We start from the raw sequence: 25,360 nt of genomic DNA, 5'->3' as shown, positions 1-25,360 counted from the left end.
CCGATACAATATACTGTTTGATATATTTGATACCATCCGGTTCAGAACGGTATGACATCTAAGGAAAATGCAACAGAACATCTCATGCATAGGAGCTTTTCTGATTGCAATACAAATTAAGTTGTCAAAACTTATACAAGGCAAGATCCCACAGATAAACGTTAAGAAAAATGACAATTGAAGCGCTAATACAATCCTCCCAATCTACATTATAGGCTGCCCACATCTGTAACGACCATCGATGTATACCACTCAAGGTTTTGAAAACCTCTATGGAGGTTTGGCCATTACATAATTTCACCATGTTCAGAAAATTAGTGAGAGAGATAAAGATTCAAAGTGGTTGTTATTCCCTATCTTCCCATATGGGGATGTTAGCAGTAGCCTCATTAACCATCTTAGCCAGAGCGACCCGAAATTGAACCGAAAAGAGCACGCAAATGAATGAAAATCACAAACAATTTGATGGGAAAATGATTTAAGAAAAATTTTACAAAGCAGCAAATGTCAAGTTTAATTTATTTGCTGCATATGTTCTCCTATAAGCTTAACTCCTTTGTCATAGAAAGCTCAAACGAATGCTGTCAGTTGACCGTGCTATAAAAGCCCGAATATATAAACCAACACCTCATAATGATTACTGCTGATCAACTACAACAATATTCATATAGGCTGCGGGAAGTCTTGGAGGAATCATCCTGTGTGACGCTTAACTAAAGGACATAATCAAGATGTGAAATTATTAGATAATTGCCGTTCACCAGTTCATAACAATGATGTCTATCCACTTTAGGAAATCCATAAACTTGGCCCCAAAAGTGAAAGAGCACCTGCAGTCAAATAGGCAACTTTAATTTCTCCGTCTCATCGACATATATGTTGAAGACAGCTCAAGTAGCAAAAGAGGTTCACGTCTCAAACTCCAGAATGAGCAAAAAGCTTCCCTTGTCCTCGTGTCACCCTTTATTGCACGTGAGGAAGTTTGACAAGCTTCCTAGAAATAATACCAGCCTCCTCGCTCAGCGAAATCTCACTTACCTAATAAATAGATATGTCAGCTCCTCCTGAGCGGAGTTGACAGCATGCCACAACGGGCATCAAGAGCACACTGCTATCAGAAAAAGCCCATAGCACACCCTCACGGTTTCACCGACTGCTATAATCACAACCGTTGAAATACGTGCACTCGTCAGCACTGGTTTTTCTCTCCTTTATTTAAACACCCCAACGGAAATCCACGAGGTCAACGCTCCGAAATCACGGTCCTGAAGTCGACCTGGCCGGTATCCGTCTCGAAGCCGCTCTCGCTTTATTTGCTCCTCTGTGCGCGCTTTTTGGCTGCCCATCGCACTTTGGCATTGTCGTAAATTTCTGCTGCAAGAGTGCCATTTTCCCAACCGCTTCCCTATATATGCCGCCTAAACGCCGCTACCCTGCCACCTCACGCACTCGTAAAAACTTTCCCCTTTTCCCCGTCGCTTCTTGTGAACAAAACCTCTCCCTTTCTTCTCTCTGTATCCCCAAATCCCTTTACAAACCCTAATTTTAATCTTTCCTCTCCGAAATCCAACCCCGAAACCGAGTTTTTTGCTGCTTTCTTTTGGGAGATATCTTTTTTTGATCGGGATCCGGCAACGAGAGCTCCGGTTTGAGGCGGCTTGGGCGATCTCCGGCGAGGGAACCCTAGGGCTCCGCCGAGGAGGCAATGAGGGATGTTTTCGTGGCTGGCAAGGATTGCGGCGGCGTGCTGGGGCCCGGTCCGGAAGTACTCGCGTATGAGGAAGGATGAGGACGAGGACGACGCGCTTCTGTGGTCGCGGGACCTCGGGCGGCACTCGGCCGGGGAGTTCTCGATGGCGGTCGTCCAGGCCAACGAGGTTCTCGAGGACCACAGCCAGGTCGAGACCGGGCCCGACGCCACCTTCGTTGGGGTCTACGACGGCCACGGCGGGCCCGACGCCTCCCGCTTCATCTCCGATCACCTCTTCCTTCATCTCATGAGTAGGTCGCTTTGTTAGACATCTTTTGCTGTTCTTAAAATTTTCTTTTAATTACTTCATCATCAATTGTTCGGGAAGTGTTGATTTTACTGATTTTGTACTTATGAAGCTTATCTTTATATCTGGTATGCTTCTCAAGGTGTGTTCTTGGTTGGTGTCGGAGTTGGCGATGGCTCTGTGGTGGCTTTTATGTGGCTGGGAGATTTAATGTTGGATTAGCTCTTGGATTTGATCCATGCTAGGAAATTTAGCAAAACTAAAGGTGGGGAGATTAGGACATTGTCATGAAAATCCAGGTCATGCACATATGGTTGATATGTTCTCCCGAAATTGTTTATATAGTAGATGTTGGGTTTGCTGATATGTATTTATTTTATTTAAGCATTTAAGGTATCCTTGCTCCCTGTATTTATACAAGTGATGATTATTCTATTAAAATTAATAGAACTTGGATGACAAAGTGTTTGTTACGATTACATGCCCTCAGTTTAGTGCTTGTGAGCTAATTTCATTTTCTAATATATTACATGTTTATTTTTTAGTCCATTTGTTAACTTGATTTTTCTGTCATTTATCCTTCTTTCTTTAGTTACCATTGGTAACTTATTTAGACAATCCATAAATTATGCTAACATTATTTTTGTAGTAGATTTCGGCTTGCTAATGTGACTGTCTGTTTAATTCAATTATTTAAGGGATCTTTGCTTCTTGTATCTAATGGAATGAGAAAGTGCTTGATCACAAAAACATGCCCTCAGTGATAACTTCTTTTATGGTGTTTATATCTCTTGTCACTCTGATTATGAGCTGAGTTTTATGAGTCACCCATCCTACTTTCCATAGTGATTAGATACTGTATACATGCAATTGAGAATATGTTTAACCATAAGCACTCTTTGCTTTTTTCTGCATCCTGTATACTGAGGCTATTTTATGTGTTTTATATGTTGCTGCATAATTTATGCCTTCTGCCATGCTACATTTTATCTGATTATATAAATAAAAATAATTCCCAAAATTCATGATTAGAATGTGTAACATTTCAGTGCTCCTGTATTGGGTGTCCGATATTCTTGATAGATGATCTCCGGGTGCTCCTTCCATCATATTTAGAAAGGTGCATGCATGAAAAGCATCAATATTTTCAGCTTACATCTTGGCTCTGATGGCCACATTTGTTTCTACCATATGTTGCGATTTGTGAGATGAAAATTTTATAGTGGAATGCTTGAAGGTGGGGCAACTAGTTTTCCGTCTTCTGCGGCTACTGGGTCTGCAATAAACCAGAGAATTTGCTATTTTCTGCAATTAAAAGAAATGGAACTAGATATAAGGATGAAAAAGAGAAGACTAATGAAGACCAATTTGGTTGATTGAGTCACTGGAGGGGTATAGGTTCTGAATTTTAGAATAAAGTACGAGCAAAAAGAGGATAAAAGAATTTTCTCGAGTGAAAATTTGATAGAGGAGCAAACTATTAAGCCAAGAACTTATGCTAATTTTTCTGAAATTTGCTAATCAAGGGAAAATAGAATGGAAAGAATCAGTGAATAATCTGGAAACTTAATGTAATTAACCTTCTTCAGTCTCACTCTTACTTATATGGGCCATGATAACATAAATCCTAAAAATTCCTGATTTTGATTAAAACTATTTAGCTTCTAGTTCATCTAAGAGCATGGCATATTGGGGCACTTCATAATTGTTCACAAATGGGGGCTTTTTCCATCATGGCCTTAAGCTAATATTTTGTAAAGGTTGCTGCTATGTTTCCCAAACAACTTCATTGGAATGAATGTAAATTTGTTTCTTTAGCACCTTACACTGGGCGTCAGCTTGTTAATATCAGGCCAAACTTCCAATCCCTTCATACTCCAGAAAATATGGTGAGTCAACATGTTTCAGGGAGGCTTTTGGTGGTACTAAGCATTTTCCATTTGTAAATTGTATCTCAAATTAGAATATTTATGCAATGCTAACTTTTATATTTACAGGCCCATCTGTTCTTTTACATATCAAAGAATTTCTTCTGTACCCTGATGTCAAGGGTGTGCTTTCCTTACTTTTGTCTTCACTATAGGATTTATGATGAGTCCAATATTCCATAAGAATAGTTTGGGGTTTTTTCAGTGCTTTAGAAGGAGGAATACAAACATGGTTATGATAGTGGATGGAATAAAGTTTCTGTATTTCCTTACTTTAATGTTCTTTAATCAATTATTCTTTGAATTTTGGCTGGTCATTAATAGCCCTACGGCTGTTGTTAGCCTCTGGAGTGTCATACATTCCATTACATGCTTACTTGTCTGCATGTGCAGAAATTTCAAATCCTACATGTACTCTCAAGGCTTAAATATATTGTAGGTCGGCCATTGGAGGACCGTATACACCATAGGTAGAAATATTACAAATTCTCCAAACAACTTATATAACAATCAATCATATGAGTTGATCATGAAAAATGCTAAATAAAAATATGAGAATTTATTATATCTTTTAACTAAGATATATCAGCATCAAATGAGAATGATTGGGTTATAACTTACACATCCAACCTGTATAATATCACAACATACTGAAAATTCACTTCTATATGGGCTTTCCTGTGTTCATTAGACTTAGCTCAGCCAGTTAATACCTTCTAGGATGTTTCTGCGCTATACGGTTTGCATTTTGTTGTTGGGCTTGCAGGGTTGCTAGGGCATAACATGATCGGTCCAGGTGACTTCTTTTGAAAAGTTAGGGGTGGTAATGGTTGGTTCATGTTTGGGTTGGGTCAAGGTAGGTTCTGGTCAAACTCTTAATCCACAGCTGACCCATTGATAATCGAGTTGGGAGATGTAAACTCATGCTTAACGCATTTATTTTACATAAATCCGTACCGACCGACTGATGCATTTAAGTTTTCACTCATGAATCATTCATGTAACTGAAGAAGAAAAGAAAACATGGTACACAAACATCACAAACAACAAAATCAAATTTAACTTCAAATAATCATCATAATCACTTTAAAGTTGGGAACGAGGATATATGATGGTCATAAACTGATTGAGGATAAAATTAAATAAAAGGTAACTTGCCATCCCAAAATCCCATGGCCTTTCCTATCCTTCACTCGCAGGAACCTTTTCTTTTTAATGAACCAAACCTCAAAGAAAATATCTGGTTGGTTCTCTACCTGTCTTGATTGATCAATCAAGTCCAGCGCTTAGACCCAAATCTGCTGATTTATAATTAGGCTGCTTTAGGATTCATTGGAACTGACTGATTTTAAAGAAACCCGCCATAACCCATTTATTCAGGGGGGTTTGTGTGGGTTGGCAGGTGTAGGTCACATTTTGTCAGCCATACTGAAAATATGGTATTTATGGTTGAATGAAGCCTTGATGGATTTGAATTAGAAATGCAAGACTCCAAAATTTTTTTGTCCCTTTAACAAGTTTATAATTAACATGACCAAAACCTACCTGAATGAATTCAAACTTTGATTGACTTCTAGGTTATGGATGATCTATGACACCCATGACAAATTTATTTACAAATAGAAAGTTGTTTATAATAATTATCTTTTCTAAACTTTAATATTTTGCTTTTATTTGATTTTAGATAATTAGATATTAGTTTCCCACCAATGCATCCAACAGATTGCACATGTCTGTATTCATCGTGGAATAAGTTGAACATTCAGAATTTTGATTGAAATAGAGTAAACAAAACGAGACAATAAATAGCAAAGCATGCTTTGGTTTTTTTGCTCCTATATGGCATAGATAATTTGATCGCACATACACTAATAATTTGCGAGTTCTTGCTCAATTCATGTTAATTGCTGCATTTTGAATTTGAAAATTGCTGTGTTTTCAAGCTAAAATTTCATTCTTCCTGTGATCCTCAGTATTTAGGCCACGTTTAAGCAACAGAGACCTTGTTTTGAGTTACTGTAAGATTCTAGATTATGTGAAGGGAAATTTGATGTCTAAATGATAAAAAAATGTTTATACATCCATTCATATATATGTATTACCAATTAAAAATAAATCATGTTTATACATCCATTCTAAATTAAGAATTGATTTCGTTGACCATGATCTACTTATATAAAGACTTTAGAAATAAAAAATCATGTATTTTGGAAGCCTCCTACCTATACATCGAATGGGTAAAAAATTGATGGTTGCAATATTGTCAGGATGCCAAACTATATTATATGGAATATGAAATAAAAATCCACATCTTTGATGATGATGTGTACCTCATAAAATATAAAGGCCTAGTGCATAAGGCTCTAGCCATTGCAAGGTTTGGGAAGGGTCATATGTATGCAACCTTACCCTCATATGTGGAGAGGCTATCTCCATGTTTGAAATTCATGACCTCCAAGTCACAATGGAGCAGCCTTACAATTGTGCGAAGGTTTGCTCTCTATGTACATTTTATAAAACATGTGTACCAAAATTCTATAGAGCTGGATGTTTCTAAACCAATCATGCAAAACATCATTTTGAGCTATTAGAATAATATATTTTTGGACCACTTGACACATGCAAAAATGACTTTCAAAAGACATGGTTTTTGGTTTCAAAGAAGTTTCTATGATGTAGACTATAATCAATATTATGGCTTCTCTCTAGTTCTCCATCATTGATTTTGGATTGGTAGGATTGAGGCCTCAATCCTTCTGGAAGGAGAGTAGAAAAACACATACCTATGTGCACGCACGCACGCACGCACGCACGCACACATGCACGCACGCACGCACACACGCACACATACACACACACGCACGCACACACAACACACATACCTCATAAAACATGTTTACCAAAATTCAATAGATTTGGATGCTTCTATAACATAAATCATGCTAAACATCGTATCAAGCCATTAAAATATTATGATTTTGGGCTACTTGATGCATAGGAAAATGCCTCCAAAAGACATGACTTTTGATTTCAGAGAAGTTCTTGTAATGTAGATTATAATTAATGCTAACAGTATGGATCCTCCATAGATAATCTTTAGCACTGATTTTGGTTGGTAGCATTGAGGCCTCAATCCTCAAACATGCAGACATATCATTAATTATAGTATCATGCAATCTTGATTAAAAACATGTGGTATTAGTTTGTAGGGTCATTTATCTTTTTGTGGCAATGTGTGTTATTGTCTCAAGCATATGTGATAGATTGAACCATCATTCATTGTCATCCATTTGAAAGTAACATTTTTGATAAAAGTAACCTGTTGTCTGGATGGAAAATCTTAATGCATCCCTCTATTATCTCCTCAGCAAATCCATAATAATTAAGCACGTTGATCTGCACCTACTTGTAGTAAATGACATATTCCTTGAAGTTTTTTTTTTTGAACCCATGTGGGATGCCTTCTTCTTTTTTCGATGGCTTGCATTTTTTCCCAGAAAAAAGCTTCATTTTTTTGCTTCTCATACTTCTATTGTTTGCGATTATGTTTTTATTTGGTTCTGCGACTTATCATAGGGTACCTTGACCTTTGATGTCCGAACTGTAGCTGCATGAGCTTAAATTGTGGAACCAAGTAGGTGTGCATACCTGCCAACTGGTCTTTAGGATTACATGGATGGATACATTTTTTTCAAAGTTGCTGTGGATAGGAATGTGTGACTAATTTAGAGGATTCACATCAATTTGGAAGCTAGTGGTTAAGTATTTCCAAATTGTAGTGATTTTGACATGATATGTAGAGCCACTTTTTGTCCTTGCATGATGTTAAGGAACCTAGATTCTTTAAAGTTTTATGGCAGGTCTCTCTCTTGCAAAATCTGCTATGGCTAGGATTGGGTTCCCAATTTAGTAAGGTTCACATCAATTTGGAAGCCAGATGTTTCGCAATATCAAATCACTGTGATTGTGACTTGAGCCATAGAGCCAATTTCATGAAATAGGGTGAGTCTTGTAGGTTAAAGTTGAAGCTTATTTATATGGCTATGAAAGCAAGCAAGGCTGTTAGATTGTCGTTTGTCTTATTGCAGCTGGTGAAAGAAAAATGCAGTCTTTTTGGTTCTGCCATTTATATGTATTATATGTATCGCAAATGAAGGCTCAGCTTGTGTAGAGCATTCCATTTGCCAGATGGCCAATAATTAATGATGCTGATATTAATGTGCTGGCCATCATTAGAGTTCGTTAATATGCAACAAATGTTAATGATTCCAGTATTAATGTACATAGTCATCATTAAAGTTCATTACTTAATTTGCAACAGAAATTTGTCTATTAAAGCCATCTATTTATTTTAATTATATTGACATATTGCGACATAAAAATAATTGGAAAAAGGATAAAAAACAATACTTTTGCATTGTGTGGGGTCAATATTATTACCACCGATATTTATGATGGAAGTTTATACATGGTGGCTCAGCTTATATAGAGTTCTTTGTTTGCCATATAGACAATAGTATCAATAATGCCGGTATTAATGAAGGGAGTATTTGCTCGGCCATCATTAAGTTCATTGCTTAATGTGCAACAGAAATTTGGCTATTGAAGCTTTTATTTATTATGATTTGATACATTTTTTTTTTGCATTTCTAGAATAGTTGGAAAAAAGAGAAAAAACTATAACGTGTGCATTGCTCAAGTTATGTGCCAGTATGATATGATAACTAAGAAGGGATTTGCTTTGATATCTGATGTCCATTTGTTCTCCATGTTTTCCATTTCATAGGACTTGCGCGAGAAAATGGAACTATATCTGAGGATGTTGTCAGAAATGCATTTTCTGCAACTGAGGATGGGTTTCTTGCACATGTTCGCAGAACACATCAAATAAAACCATTGCTTGCTGCAATTGGATCTTGTTGTTTAGCGGGAGTTATATGGAAGGGGACATTATACGTAGCCAATGTGGGAGATTCTCGAGCAGTTGTTGGTTGTTTAGGTAAGTCAAACAACATCGTTGCTGAACAACTGACGAGAGATCATAATGCAAGTATGGAGGAGGTGAGACAAGAACTTAGGTCTCTTCATCCAGATGACTCGCATATTGTGGTTCTTAAGCATGGGGTATGGCGAATCAAAGGAATAATCCAGGTCAGCTATTCTTCAGCAGCTTAACCAGATTCTCTCATTTCAATTGCAGTAAAATTGCTCTTTCGAACTTGTCGTCACATGGCATTCCATGTTCTTAGGTGTCAAGATCCATAGGGGATGCATACTTAAAGAAGCCAGAATTCTCTATAGACCCATCTGTCCAACGTTTCAGGCTCTCTGAACCTCTTCGCAGGCCTGTTCTTACAGCAGAGCCATCCATTTATACACGAGTCCTCCGTCCACAAGATAAGTTCTTGATCTTTGCATCTGATGGACTGTGGGAGCACCTGACAAATCAGGAAGCAGCCGAAATTGTGTATAATTATCCAAGAGCTGTATGTTGTTCGCTCTGCTTCTTTTTCTTGCTAGTATAAATTTTATATTATGTTCTTTTTTCTGGCAGCATTCCACTGTGTTTTCTTTTGGTAGGGAATTGCAAGGAGGCTGGTCAGAGCAGCGTTGCAGGAAGCTGCTCGGAAGAGGGAAATGAGGTACGTGGATCTCAAGAAAGTGGAAAAGGGGATCCGCCGCTTTTTCCATGATGACATAACAGTTGTCGTCATCTTCATAGATCACGAGTTATTGCTGGGTTCAGATGCATCTGTGCCAGAATTATCAGTACGTGGTTTCGCTGATGCAGCTGGACCCTCAAATTTTTCGGTATTGGACAATATTTGAATGCAAGCTCGATAGTCTGATGATAGTGTTCCTTACACCTGAATCTCAACCAGGTTTTATTATCGCCCTCTATTGTGTTCTGTTGCATGGAAGTTTATTCCCTTTTTACACATATCACTACAGTGCTGCACTTCTAAGTTCGTTTTTTGTTATGTTTTATGTGCTGTATTGGTTTCAATTCTCTAGGAAAATACTACAACAGAGCGCAATCTCTTTTGCTTTTTCTTTTTGGATGAGCACCAAATACTTGCTTTCTTTATTGTTCTAATATCCCGGATATTGCTTCTTGATTGTCATATATAAATCAAGATTTCATCCTGTGTTGGTTGTGTTGAAAATGCATTAGGACTTGCAGTGGTGTATGTTGCTCATATATTGAGTGCCACCTAGGTGCGTGACCTTATGGCAAGCAACAAACTTCGAGTAATTTCTCTGGTGCTGGGTTGGTTCATGGCCCTTGAAACATAGTATTTGATTTAGTTATGCATTCTTAGTCTCTAATTACATTCCTTTTATATAATTTATGTATCTTTTCTTAATGCTGCATACGGACATGGACGATTACGAGGTTATTCAAGCAACTAAATGTCATACTGGAAAACTTAAAATCGTTGGCAACCGGATGCCAACGGGCAATTTGGATCATCCAGTCGCTTCGGGGTCAAAGACAGAGCTAGTTATGCTTAGAGATCTGTGCGGTGAGTGATCCAGCGGTGCATTCGTGCCAAGGAAGGTAAGCCAAAGATAACAACCCCTTCGAGGGGGTGCCATACCCCTGCGATGCTAGGGTCAGACCATAGAAAAGGCGGAGGGGAACGGGTAATGCTCCATCATGTGGCCGGCCGTTAGATGGCCAAGGATCAAAACTTATCATTGAGTGGTGGATCATTTACTTCATTTCTTTTTATTTTTCAAATCTGTAAGAGGGGTTTGATTGCCATATATGAATAGCCGAAGCCGTTGCAAACATGCCAGTGGAACGTCGGTGACTCGATTAGGATTCTAGGACCAAAAACAGAAGAGAGGGAGAGGGCACTTCCTCTAGAGCTTACTGCTATATGAGAGCATGGTACGCATGTAATGACAGATCGGCAATAACACCAGCAAAGATTTAGTTAGAGAATGCGTGCAATTCCATTGGCCACTAGAGATGCCTATAGGTTCTCTCATTTAGTCCCATCACAATAGCTCTAGTCCCCGCTATTAAGATTGGACTCAATCACGTCATGACACACTAAGAGTAATGTTATGGGTATGGGTGGTCATTATATGCATTTGAAAAGTTTATTTGTCGTATTGTAGCAGGAGATTGCTGGATTGGTATCAAAAGCATAATTGATGCAAATCATGGAAGATGTGGTTTCTTATAAACTGATGCAAATTTATGTTATAATTTGTAAGATGAACCATTACTAATTGCACGTTATATACACAACAGATCTTCAAAGAATACTAATATATATTCATTTGAAATATGGAAAAGAAGAAAATCAAATCTATCGTATCTTAAGGTATGAGGTTATTTAGCATATTATAAAGTTTCAGATCCTAATAGAACTAAAGTAGGCCTAAAAGCAATTTAGAACTGTATTTGTAGGATATGCTGAACAAAGTATATAGACTGCAAGCACACCTAACTTGGGGAACAAACCCCACAATGATGGTAATCATGAACCCTCTTTCTTGGGTTGAGAGGTAAATGTTACCCTAGGGCATTATTTGGGCTCGGAGGGGTGCATCCACATCTTGGCCATGGGTCGGTAAATATGGAGGTCATAACCCCTGATTTAGGATATTTCTGCATTGTGGAACCTCGGGTGGGTTTTACAAACTTGCAGATCCTTCGTATGCTCCAAATTTAAAGTAAACGTTTTGGTTGCTTTAGATTTCCAGGGAACCTAATCAACGGTGTGTACTTATCTAGGTTGTTCATAGAATTTCCATGCCTTGCAATCCGGTTGTAAGTATCTATAGGCTAGGATCTTAAAGATGCAAGCAAATTTTATTTATGAAAAATTATTTTGGTAGCAAATACTTCGATCAGCATGTGTTTATGTATATTTCATCCTGTAACTTGATCAATACTTTTGCAATTTGACAAAAGTATTTTGATATTTAGTTATTCATAAATTTATATAAAAAATAAATACAAGTTTAATTATGTATGAAAAAATATAAATTTCTAAAAAATATAGATCAAGCATAGAAGACATATTATGTATGCTGGGTGGTTATAATATGATTCGAAACATGATGTAACATTTCTTTCCCAAAATTGATTGATTGACCTATCATATTTGTGATTACTTGAACATGATCATGGGCATAATTATTTAAATTGCATGTTAACAGTGTTTGAAAGAGTTGTCAAAACTTTGTTTGAAATATATTGAGAATATTTGGTTTGGAATGGATGTAACAGTTGCTCTCTAGTCTGATTACGACTACACAGATTCAAAATCTATCCTTTTAGACCTCTAGTGAGGTGATCAATGGCACATGCTAATTAATAGCATTTTGTAATTAGGGGCTAGTTTTCTTTTAGGTCAACCAATAGGGGCAATTACTGACATATGCTATTCATGGTATATTTTTTCTTATGATTTTAGAGCTAGTTACCAGTTGGGGCGAAATGCCGGAAGATATAGATTAATGGCATGTCATGGTATCTAGGGACTAGTCTTGTTTGAGCCTTTCCATGTGGCGATCATGGCAAGTCACAAAGACTAAGAGAGGGCAAAAGCTTGTTATTATTTTCATTTAAAACTGTATAGATTGAAAAGTAAATAATAAACTCTTCATATATGTTAACAAATTGTATATTTTTTTCCACGTGCATTTATTGGATTACTTTCCATGGTAATTTATTAATATATTGACATTATAATAGTATCTAATTTAGTCTTATATATGTACATGCTTGATCCACAGAAATGTAGAGGTACTTATTGGGCTTTAGCTCATTCATTTTCTGTTGATATTTTTTTTAGATGCCAAAGAGTAGTTGAACATGATTCATGGGATGAGCATAGAGAACCTTACTATTTAGTTGATTCCCTATGTATTACTTAAACAAATGACCGATAAGAACTTTTGTAAGATTTTCTACCTTATGCGACTGTTAGGACTATTTGAATCATGTTAAATTTAGGTTTTTGTTATCGTACCACCACCTAAAATTTTTGAATGTACCCGAATTGTGTAATTGGATCGGGGCATGACAAATATAGTGATATCAGAGCTTAGGTTTTAGATTCTTAGGGCTTAGATTAGTTAGTTGAGCGGGGGCAGAATACAGACTTTGATGGGGTGTTTTAGAATAATTATTCTCTAAAATAGCAATAGTAGTAGCAGAAATAATAATAGTAATAATAATAAAATATCATTATAGCACAAGATTGTTTAATTAACTTAAAATATCATTTCTAATATTTTCTTGAGGACATAGGTTGTGATGGGGCCACCCTCTTGTTGGGAATTGTGTCCCAAAGCCAATTTTTAATTGTAAGAAATTGGATTATGTATATGTTTTATTAAAATGAATAAAAATTTATTCTGGTAATTTTTTATTCATCACAAGTGTTACATCTTCAAATTGAACTTCTGTGTATTGTGATGAAGTCCTTAGGACTAATTTAGTGGAGCTATCAATTAAACCAGTTCGCGACCAAATGATGAGCTGTCAATTGGACGATAGCTATGTCAAGCATTAGTCGTTGTGTGCCATTTAGTTGGTTGTCTTCTTAAACCAAGGAGTGTAGAGACACTGTATGGCATATAGGTGAGATGTAACAGTACATCGTCACTGAATAGTGACTCACCTATGGAGCACTCCACTGTCGGGAGTTAGCTCGCGAAGCGTATGGGCATAAGTACCCCTTAGACCTAAGACTACCACGGTGACTTGCAAGCAACTCACTGTACTTAGGCACTGGACGACCTGAATTTCTAATTCAGGAATCAGAAGGATGCTGGGTGCAGTCAAGTACTTGCGAAGTCTGTGTATGAGTCAAGATGGGATTTGTTGCTGGTGGTCCAAACCGAGAACGATTGGCACAGCGGTGTGAACGGGGTTCCCTTGGAGTTGGGTTGATTGCGCTCCACCTTCCACCGGAAAACCTGCAGGCAAGCCTCGCACCACCACTGGGGTAGTGGGGGCCCTCCGACGATCAAGTCAGAGGAGATTGAAGGAGAAAGAGAGATAGTAGTAACGGATAAGAGAATACTCTGGAAAACCTTTGCTTACCCCCCTCCCCCCCCCCAGCCCCATATATATCAGGCTGGGGGGTTTTTCCGGGGATTCGTCATCGTGTGGCACGATGGGGCTGCCACTGTCATGGCCGTTACAGGGCGTCGTGGGGCAGCGCTGGGTACGGCCCTGGCAGGGCATAGTGGAGCTCCGCTTTGTACGGCTGTTACAGGGGATCGTGGGGCAGCGCCGGATACGGCCGTTGCAGGGAGTAGTGGAGCAGGGGGCCGCGGCGTGCCTCAGAGGAACAGTCTGTTGTTGTCGAGAGATTGCCGACTCGGGGTCGGATGACTGGATCAGGGGGCAGCCGACTCGGGGTCGGGCTGCGGAGCCGAAGATATCCGACTCGGGGTCGGATTGCTGGATCAAGGGGCAGCCGACTCGGGGTCGGGCTGCGGAGCCGAAGATATCCGACTCGGGGTCGGATTGCTGGATCAAGGGACTGCCGTAGTCTTCTTGGGCGCGCGTGCCGGTCACGTGGGGCATGGTGGCTAAATTCCTCCGTAACAGTAGCCCCCCACTTCCGAGCCTGGAACCAGGAGGGGAACGGGTGAAGGGAGTGATGCTTCGAGATTACCGCCATCCCTCGGAAAGGCGCGCGCGCTTCGAGCTCCCCGCCTCCTTTGTGGCGTATAGCGGTTGTTGCTGATCTGGCAGTCTGCGGATTTCGGCGGACATCCTTCCTTAATGGCGTCGATTCGCCTTTGGGGCGCGAGCGATCCTTCGGCAGCCAGGCGTCCTCTGGCGTCACCGAGGCGTCACCCGCCCTTCCGCCTATTTAACCGGGGGCCCTCCCCCGTCCGCTTTTCTCTTCGCAGGCATCTTCGAGTTTCTCCCTTGCGCTGCTGTCGTTGCCGTCGGACTGTTTGCTCGCATTGCTGCCGAGGCGAAGCACAAGGAGGCTCGGGCTGATCTGCTGAGGGTCTCCTCCGAGGCGGACGACCGGATTGTGGCGAAGGTCATGGAGGCAAAAGCTCAGATTACGGAGCGAGCAGAGGCGGCGCTGGCCGAGAAGAGCGCGGAAATCGGGCGTCTGGCGGTACAGGCCTATCGTCAGTCCGATGAGTTCATCCGTGACATGTGGGAGGCGGTACAGGCCTATCGTCAGTCCGATGAGTTCGACTCCTTTGTCTTAGGCTTCGATGAAGGCTTGGCAAGGGTGTCGGCTAAATACCCCGGGATTGACCTGAGTGGGGTCTCCCTCCTCGACTCCCCTCCGGCGCCATTGCCTGCTGATTTTCCAACCGCCTCCCTACCCCTTGCGGACGTGCCCGGCGTTCCCGACCCAGGGGTTCCTCCAAGCTGACCCTCTGTACCTTTCTTTGTCCTTTTCTTTGTATGTTGGCGTTTTGCCAAGTTGTATGGGTCTCGGCCCTGAAACAATGAAAGTTAATGCAAATAGAGTGTTTCTTCATTTCACTTTCGTCCTTCCTCTTTTTAACTCTTGGTAGCGTCTCACCGACTCCTAACTCTTGAAGTTCTTCCGGCGCTAGGCCGGGCATCCGAGGGTTAGGCCTCAGGAAATTCTTTCGGCACCAGGCCAGGCATCCGGGGGTTAGGCCTCAAGAAATTCTTCCGGCGCTAGCCAGGCATCCGAGGGTTAGGCCTCAGGAAATTCTTCCGGCGCTAGGCCAGGCATCCGAGGGTTAGGCCTCAGGAAATTCTTCTGGCGCTAGGCCAGGCATCCGAGGGTTAGGCCTCAGGAAATTCTTCCGGCGCTAGGCCAGGCATCCGAGGGTTAGGCCTCAGGAAATTCCGCTCGTTAGTCGGCCAAGGCTGGCGCAAGCCGAGGCGACCGGTCGGGGCTTCAGGCTAGTCTGCTCCCGGGATGATCATCGGGTTAGCCTGGCATCCGAGGGCCGAGCCTCGGAGAATTCCGCTCGTTGGTCGGCCAAGGCTGGCGCAAGCCGAGGCGACCGGTCGGGGCTTCAGGCTAGTCTGCTCCCGGGATGATCATCGGGTTAGCCTGGCATCCGAGGGCCGAGCCTCGGGGAATTCCGCTCGTTGGTCGGCCAAGGCTGGCGCAAGCCGAGGCGACCGGTCGGGGCTTCAGGCTAGTCTGCTCCCGGGATGATCATCGGGTTAGCCTGGCATCCGAGGGCCGAGCCTCGGGGAATTCCGCTCGTTGGTCGGCCAAGGCTGGCGCAAGCCGAGGCGACCGGTCGGGGCTTCAGGCTAGTCTGCTCCCGGGATGATCATCGGGTTAGCCTGGCATCCGAGGGCCGAGCCTCGGGGAATTCCGCTCGTTGGTCGGCCAAGGCTGGCGCAAGCCGAGGCGACCGGTCGGGGCTTCAGGCTAGTCTGCTCCCGGGATGATCATCGGGTTAGCCTGGCATCCGAGGGCCGAGCCTCGGAGAATTCCGCTCGTTGGTCGGCCAAGGCTGGCGCAAGCCGAGGCGACCGGTCGGGGCTTCAGGCTAGTCTGCTCCCGGGATGATCATCGGGTTAGCCTGGCATCCGAGGGCCGAGCCTCGGGGAATTCCGCTCGTTGGTCGGCCAAGGCTGGCGCAAGCCGAGGCGGACCGGTCGGGGGCTTCAGGCTAGTCTGCTCCCGAGATGATCATCGGGTTAGCCTGGCATCCGAGGGCCGAGCCTCGGAGAATTCCGCTCGTTGGTCGGCCAAGGCTGGCGCAAGCCGAGGCGACCGGTCGGGGGCTTCAGGCTAGTCTGCTCCCGGATGATCATCGGGTTAGCCTGGCATCCGAGGGTCGAGCCTCGGGGAATTCCGCTCGTTGGTCACGCGCCTGTCGCTTGCCGCTCGACGAGATTTCTCCGTGGCCAGCTACGATTGTGTTTCTCCTCTTCTCCAAGCGTCGCCTGGGGAACACCAGAAGGGTATTAAATGCTAATTGAGGCGTTACCTGGGAAATCGGATCGCCAGTTGCTGCTTGCAAGGAGTGTCAGTTAAGCGGCCGCGATACGTGCGTTCTTCGAGGCGGATGCGGCCTGGGCGCGAGCGGAGATACGTGGGCCGTGGGATACACACCGCCCGGAGTGTTCTGCATGAAGAATGCAATTAAGGAGAACGACGCTTAGGAGATCGTGGGAGGATACGCCTCGAGAGCTGGAACGGCTCCGGATTCGGTGCGCCCGCCTTTATTGGAGCCACCCGCATCGGAACGACCGGGGGGCCACAGTTTGGCTATAAGTATAAGTGCAGGCGCGGTGGAGCCTGCCAAGCCGGAGCTATTCAGGTTACCATGGATCGTGGACCTCCTCTCCGGCGTGTGGCTGGGAAACCCCCCGCCGGAGGAACGGAGGCGCGCCCCTCGCGACTTCCGCCAACTAGCCGTTTCATCTGGGATCAACAAGGAGGTTCTCCCCGGCGGAACTCCGCTCTAGGCGTTTCATCCGGGATCACATCCCCCCTCCTTTCAGCCCCGCCTCCCGATTGAGCTCTGCGCCAGACGCTTCATCCGGGATCGCGCCTCCTCGCACTCTTCCCCCTTGTATTCCTCCCCTCCCCTTCTCCTGGGGAGGACCGGAATATCCCTTGGAGGTGGCGTTTCTCTGGAGGCAGCGGGAACTCCTCCTTCGTCCACTTCTTCTTCGTCCGCGCCGGCTCTTCGTCCTTTGCGTGAGGCGTGGATGGCGCCTCCTGGGAGAAGCACCCACGCCCGTTGGGATTGCTGCTGCTTCGGATGGAGGGTTCGGGGTCCCAGATCTTCAGCTCCACGGAGTCTCCACCCCTTCCTTGTTTTCTTTACTCCCCAATTCCCCTCTGGGAATTCTTTGTAATCACACGAATACACCGTTGTAACCAGGAATTATTGAAATGAAAAGAATTGTACATTTTTCGAACTGTCTTCCCGGCTTTGTCGCTCTACTGGTGATACACCCACAGGTTAGCGGAACTCCAGCTCCTCGGAATTTCTCGACCATCTAGGGCCTCCAACTGGTAGGAGCCAGGTCGGTTTACCCAGCGAACCCTATACGGGCCTTCCCAATTTGGCGCCAGCTTCCCACCTTCCGCGGGTTGAGATGCTTTGGCTCGCCTTAGCACCAGATCTCCGATTCTGAAAAGTTTCGGTCGGACCTTGGAGTTATAATATCGGGCCACCCTCCGCTGATACATCGCCATCCGAACCTGCGCCATTTCTCTTGCTTCTTCCAAGAGGTCCAGGTTCCCTCGGAGTTGCTCCGAATTGGCCTCGGGTCGGTGCGCGGCGACCCGGGGCGAGGGGAGTCCGAGCTCCACGGGAATAACCGCTTCCGTGCCATAGGTTAGGCTGAAAGGCGTCTCCCCGGTAGGGGTCCGATGCGTGGTCCGATACGCCCAAAGGACATTCTCGAGTTCTTCGACCCAAGCTTGCCCCGTCCCGACCGATTCGCGCCTTAATTCCTTGGAGGATTGTCCGATTTGTGACCTCGGCCTCACCGTTGGTTTGGGGATGCGACACAGATGTGAACCGATGCTCGATCCCGAACTCCTCGCAGAAGTCACGGAAATGCTTGTTGTCGAACTGTCGACCATTATCCGAGATGAGGACCCGAGGTACCCCAAATCGGACAATGATGTTTTTCTTCACGAACTTCCGGACTTGCACCTCCGTGATAGTGGCCAGCGGCTCTGCCTCCACCCACTTGGTGAAGTAGTCGATTGCAACAATCAAAAATTTCCGCTGGGCTGAAGCGACGGGGAATGGTCCGAGGATATCCATTCCCCACTGTGCGAAGGGCCAGGGCGCGGTGATTGGTGCCAAGGGGACAGAAGGGACTCTCTGGACATTGGCGTGGCGCTGGCAGGCGTCGCATTTCCGTACGTGATCCTTCGAGTCCTCCAACAAGGTAGGCCAATAATAGCCTTGCCTCATGATCTTGTGCGCTAAGGACCTAGCCCCCAAGTGCGATCCGCAGACGCCCTCATGGACTTCGCTGAGGACGTAGGCCGCCTCCGAGGGGCGGAGGCACCTTAAGAGGGGGGCGGTGAACGAGGTCCGATACAGCCTCCCTTCATAGAGTACGTAGTGGGCGGACTTCTTGACAAGTCGCCGAGCTTGATCTTCGTCTTCAGGGAGGATCCCTTCGGCGAGGTAGGCGACGAGCGGGTCCATCCAAGACGGCTCCGGATCAATCGCCATCACCGCCCCAGCCTCGCCGATGCTCGGGGCATCCAGGGTCTCCAGGTAGATTGCCCTCGACAAGTTGTGGGCCTCTGTGCCCACCAAGCGGGACAACCTGTCGGCCCTGGCATTTTCGCTTCTGGGGACCTGCTGAATGTCGACACTGCCGAGGCGGGAATGAGTGCTTGCACCTTCCGGACGTAGTTCTGCATGGTCGGGCTCCGGGCCTCGAACTCCCCACGAACCTGCCCGACCACCAGCTGGGAGTCGGTGAAGACCTTCAAACGCCGAATGCCGAGCTCTCTGGTGAGTTTGAGTCCCGTGACTAGGGCCTCGTACTCCGCTTCGTTGTTGGTCACTGGAAATCCAAACCTCAAGGCATACTCGGCTATCACTCCATCAGGACTGGTAAGGACCAGCCCGGCCCCTCCACCCTCGGGGTTCGACGACCCATCGATGTGAAGCGTCCAAATCGGGAGGTCGAGGCTGGCGTTTCTGGCGGTCTAGGTTCCGCCTCCTGCACCGTGCACTCAGCGAGGAAGTCCGCGAGCACCTGGGCCTTGATGGCGGGTCGAGGCTGGTAGCGGATGTCGAACTCACCGAGTTCTACTGCCCACTTCACCAGTCGTCCCGCATTCTCGGGGTTGCTGAGGAATCTGCCGTAGTGGTTTGATCGGTTAAGAGGGTGACCGAATGAGCCTGAAAATAGGGGCGAAGCCTCCTGGTCGCGGTCCAGCAGCGCGAAGGCGATCTTTTCAGCCTTCGTGTACCGCGTCTCGGCAGTCCCGTAGGACCCGGCTGATGTAGTACACAGGGCTTCTGGAGCTTTGCCTCTTTCCCGAACCAGCACACGCACTGACCGCGGTTGGGGAGACCGCCAGATAGAGGTAGAGCATCTCCCCTCTTGCGGCTTGGACAGTAGGGGAGGAGACGCCAGGCTATTTCCTTGAGCTGGTCGAATGCTGCTTGACATTCGGCCGTCCAGAGGAAGTTTTCGGGCGTTTTAAACACCTTGAAGAATGGTTGGCAGCGTTTGGCCGATTTTGCCACAAATCGTCCAAGCGCGGCGACCCTTCCAGCGAGCTTCCTGAACCTCCTTTACTTTGGTCGGAGGGACATACCTTGGATGGCCTTGATTTTGTCTGGGGTTGGCTTCGATACCCCGCTGGTTGACAATGAAATCGAGGAACCTCCCGGCCGAAGCGCCGAAGGCGCACTTCGCTGGGTTCAGCTTCATGCGAAACTTCCGCAAGGTGGTGAAAGTCTCCTTCAAATCCGCGATGTGCTGGTCTGCATGGCGGCTCTTCACCAGCATATCGTCCACGTACACCTCCATGTTCCGGCCGATTTGCTCTTTGAAGATTTTGTTGACGAGGCGCTGGTAAGTGGCGCCAGCATTCTTCAGACCGAAGGGCATTATCTTGTAGCAGTACAGCCCCCGGTCTGTTATAAAGGCAGTTTTCTCCTCGTTCCTGTGGGGCCATTCATTATCTGGTTGTAACCGGAGAAGGCATCCATGAAAGACAGCAGCTGATATCCGGAAGTCGCGTCGACCAGTTGGTCTATTCGCGGGAAGCGGAAAGCTATCCTTAGGGCACGCCTTGTTCAGGTCGGTATAGTCGATGCACATCCTCCACTTCCCGCTCGCCTTCCGGACAAGTACAACATTTGCCAGCCACTCGGGGTAGCTTACCTCCCTTATGAATCCTGGCCTCCAAAGCTTGTCTACCTCCTGGTCGACCACCCGATCCGATCCGGGGCACAGTGTCTCTTCTTCTGCTTTATTGTCGGTGGGTCGGGTCGACGTTGAGGGCGTGAGAAATGACCTCCGGGTCGATCCCAGGTACATCGGCCGCCGACCAGGGAAATACATCGCATTGGCTCGGAGGAATTCCACCAACCGGGCCCGAGCTCCCGGTCGAGATTGGCGCCGACTCGGACGGCCCGTCGGGCGGCCTTCCTCAAGGGGGACTTCGACCACTCCCTCTGCCGGCTCCCCGTGCCGCAAGGCCACCTCGTCTTCTGGCGGGATCAAGGGACTCGACGCTTAGGGCTTTCACGGCTTCTTTCCCCTTTGAGGGTTTGCTAGAAACATTGCCGTGCGGTTCGTTGGTTCACTCGGACCTCTCCGATCCCGACCGCCGTGGGGAACCGCATGAGCAAGTGGTACGTGGAGACCACCGCGGAAGGGCGTTCAGCCCGGGTCGCCCGAGGATAGCGTTGTAGGCCGAGGGGATGCGGACGACCAAGAACCCGAGTCGCACCGTGGCTTCTGCGGGTGCGACGCCCGCAGTCACAGGCAGCTCAACGACACCTTCCGCCGGGACTGCGTCACCGGTGAATCTACGAGGGGGGTGGACACTTTGTGCAACAACTGTCTGGACAAGCTCATCTTTTGGAAGGCCTCGTAAACAAAATATCAGCTGAGCTTTCACTATCCACAAGAACACGTCTTACATCATAGTTTGCCATAGTGAGGGAGATCACCATGGCGTCATCGTGGGGAGTCTGATCCCCCTTTACATCCTCATCAGAAAGGTGATTACATTGCCGACCCTCTGCCTCTTTACGACGGCCGTCCCTGACGCTTCGTCGAGCCCCCTGCGTTCCTCACGGGTCGAGAGCAGCCCCCAGTGATAGTGTGGATCACGCCCGCAACGGGTCGATTCTGCTCCCGAGCTCCGGAGGAGCCGGGTCGGCCGGACGCGGGTCTGCGGGGGGACGTCGGTCGCTCACATACCGACCGAGACGCCCCCGACGGATAAGAGCCTCGATCTCGTCCCGAAGCTGGAAGCAGTCCTCTGTGTCGTGGCCGTGGTCTCGGTGGTACTCACAGTACGCCGGGAGGCCTCTTTCCAGGGATCCTTCGTATATGTCTCGGGGCCGGGAGGTCCTCCCGCCCCTTGATCTCCATAAGGATCTGGGCCCGGGGAGTCAGGAGAGGGGTGTACCGGTTGAAACGTCGGGGCGGAGAACGAGGCGTGGGGCGCCGTGGTTCTTCGCGGCGACGGGCTTCTGCGCCGACGCTGGGGCGTCGGGCTCCTCCTCTGGCGTGCCTCTTTCCGCCTTTTCTTCCCAAGCTTTTGTGGGATCTCGGCGGCTCCTTGCTCCGGTGGCGCCGCCTCCTCGGCGTCCGCATACTGGTTCGCCCGGGACAACAGCTCTGGGAAACTCCGCGGCAGGCGTTTGTCCAGGGAGAAGGTGAGTCTGCCCTTCCGGAAGCCACGCTTCAGGGCTGAAAGAGCTACCTCCTGACTCAGGTTCCGGACCTCCAGCGTAGCCCTGTTGAAGCAGGTAAGATAATGTTAGATGTATGCCCTAGAAGCCAATTTGGCTGACACATTGTTGATTCTAGGGACATAATTTTGTACTTGACTATTTATTATTGAATAAATAAAAGCATCTTTTTCATTCATATTGTTTATGTGTCTATGAATCGTCCAAGAAATTAATAAGATGATGATACATATTCTCAAGAGTTGAGAATTTGAGCCATGTATCATTGGTGATTAATTTCTAAAATGCTCCTGATCAATGGATCATCACTGAGGGACGGTATCGATCCGATCAGTGCACAGATCACTTTCCTTCTGGTCATGGACGAGACTTGAGTCCACAGTGTAGGGACACTGAAGTGATAGTGCAGGGTGCTTGTTAGAGAACAAGAGTACTGAGCGTGACCAAGACAAGAAGTCACTTGGATGTCTATCCACTCGTCAGTGACTTACTTGATGTTGCAGTAGTGTGACTGTCCTTTGACCTGCGGTGCTTCGGCTACTCACAGTGAGGTTATTGTAGTTTGACTGCACACATACATGGTCTCTAGCCATATGGGTCCATGCAGTGTAGATTGGCTGCAGTAGGTTCACTGTAGGAGTAGGGTATGCACCTATAAGAATCTATCGACCTTGATAGAAGAGGAGTGATCCTATGTGATTGTTAGACTGAGTTCTAAGACCTTGGCCAGGGCAGTAAAGTGGAGAAAGAGTTTCCACTATCGAACTCAAGTCGAATAAATCTTGACATATGACAGACGATGGGGTTTGACGAGTTGTCCATGACCTCCGTCCTGTAGGATCCACGATAGTAGGACTGTATCACATGTTAACTGCACCTAGAGGTTCATCATTCCATCTGCTGGGTAGCCACTACATGCTGCTAGGTGTCACTGGTGGATGGTGACTCATAGGGATTTATCTTGATGATCGATAAACCCTAATGAGTTGAGTTGAATCGTTCCAACCCATTGAAAGGAGTTTTCAATGATATAGTGATAGAGATCACAATATATCTCACTACCAGTCAGAATAGAACCTATGGGGTCACACACACTAGAAGTATTGACCGATCCGATGGTTGAAATCGTGATTAGGAATCACAAGAAATCAATTTGATTGATAAGAAGTTGAAGAAGAAAAAAGGAATTAATTAATTGGACTTGAAACAAAATCCTACTTCGGGTAGGATACTAGAGTTCTAATTGGATTAGGACTGGCATTCCTACTTGGAATAGGATTCCTCAATCCTAATGAGATTTAGGAGTTTTGAATTAAAATTGGATTCCTACTTGGAGTAGGATTCCTAGAAATCTAATTGGATTAGGACTTCGATTCAAATAGAGTCCTAATTGGATTAGGACTAAAATTAAACAAATCCTAATTGGATTAGGATTCCTTAAGTCCTAATTAATTATTATCTAATGAATCAACATGACTCCTAATTGGATAGGATTGAAGAGTTCAATTGAGTCATGGTTCATTCAAGTCCTAATTGGATTAGGACTAGCATAGATTGAACCCAATTTGGCCAATCCTAATTAGATTAGGATTAAACCATGAGAGAGGCACCTAATCCTCTTTGGAAGAGGATTAGGTTAACCAAGTAAGAGGGGCATCAGCCCCTCTCCATCTTGGGGCGGAGAAGAGAGAGAGGGCCGGCGCCCCCTTCTTTCTTTGGAAACCATCTAGGGCTCCTACTTTGGAGGAGCCCTTGATGGCTATAAGAAGCACCATGAGGCCGGCGCCCTAGTATTGGAGCCCTCTCCCTTGTGCCGTGGCCACCCTCTCCTCCCTCTTGCAGCCGCAAGCAAGAAAGAAGAAGTCCAAGCGTTGGCTCTCCTCTTCCTTCTTCTTCCAACGCAGCAAGAAAGAAGGCTGCAGGTTCATCTCTTCTCTTCTTCATCCTTCTTCTTCCTCCTCTCAAGCACTTTCAAGAGTTGAAAGAAAGAGAAGAGATCAGCCATCAAAGGAGTCTTTGCAAGGGAGCTAGCACCCCGGGAAGACAAGAAAGCTTTGATCGGTTCTCTACTTCGTGTGGATACCCGTAGAGGCCGGACGTTTGAACGGCTTCAAGCGAACCCTCTTCTAAAACCACGAATTCAGATTCCACGGTGATCATCTACCCGCGCAAGTGAAGATTGATCTTCCTAGTAGTTTAAAAAGTTTTAATCTTACCTAATTACGAAAGGTCTCGAAACAAACGTTTCATGCGATGAACGTCGAACTCGCGCATGCCGATTCCGCTGCCATCTGAAATTTTTGAAATATCAGCGGCATGGCGGTTCCAACAGTGGTATCAGAGCCTAGGCTTCGTAGATTAAGGTAAGAATTAAATATCTAAAGGCTTATTAGATCTGAAAAAAATGATCATGCATGCTGAAAAATTCTGCATGCAGATTTTCAGGGGTGCTGATTTTTACATGCTGATTTTTATGTGATAAAAAGATGATTCTAATTGCATTGTTAATGGGATTACAAAGTTTAGAATCATGATTAGCATGATCAGCGACCTATGTCATGATATATCAGTTAGTTTTCAGATCTGAAAATTATAATTGTGCATACGGTGATGATCATAGGATTCAAACCCTTTTGGTATCAAATGTAATGACCTGCGATGTGATCTGCGATGTCATGTAATTTTCAGATGCTTGCATGCATCTTATTTGATGTTTTGAGAGGCCTGCGTGCCTCCTAAAAGGAGATGTAATTTATTTTTATTTTTATTTTACATCTGGTTGTATTTCTGTATGTGATGTACATCAACGATCAAGTGAAGCAAAGGCATGAGATGAAAGGTGATCTGAGCGGTTGATGGCGATGGGATCAAGAGTTGATCAAGGAATCGAATCAAGGAAGCTTGGAATCAATTCAAGAGTTGAAGACCACTTGATCGATTGATGTGCATGTGCTTGTAATACGACCTAATTAGAATCCATGATCATCACCTAGTTAAAGTTTAGCTTTAATTATTGCCGCGATTATAACTGCCTGCAATGCGCCGTTTGCATGTGAT

At 45.5% G+C, this 25,360-nt stretch overlaps 1 protein-coding gene across 1 annotated transcript; it reads left to right on the top strand.

The window, feature by feature from the left end:
- The first annotated feature begins 1,444 nt into the window (after window positions 1–1,444).
- Window positions 1,445–10,022, top strand: LOC120106829 (probable protein phosphatase 2C 43). The gene is made up of 4 exons (XM_039119883.1): window positions 1,445–2,001; window positions 8,712–9,076; window positions 9,175–9,411; window positions 9,506–10,022. The coding sequence occupies exons 1-4, from the start codon at window positions 1,713–1,715 to the stop codon at window positions 9,752–9,754; spliced, it is 1,140 nt and encodes a 379-aa protein (XP_038975811.1). The 5' UTR covers window positions 1,445–1,712; the 3' UTR covers window positions 9,755–10,022.
- The last annotated feature ends 15,338 nt before the right edge of the window (window positions 10,023–25,360 follow it).

The sequence above is a fragment of the Phoenix dactylifera genome, unplaced genomic scaffold (assembly GCF_009389715.1).
Source record: "Phoenix dactylifera cultivar Barhee BC4 unplaced genomic scaffold, palm_55x_up_171113_PBpolish2nd_filt_p 000654F, whole genome shotgun sequence".
In the NCBI taxonomy this organism is placed as follows: Eukaryota; Viridiplantae; Streptophyta; class Magnoliopsida; order Arecales; family Arecaceae; genus Phoenix; species Phoenix dactylifera.
The sequence above is the reverse complement of the archived record's forward strand: the minus strand, read 5'-3'. Positions and strand labels throughout refer to the sequence as shown.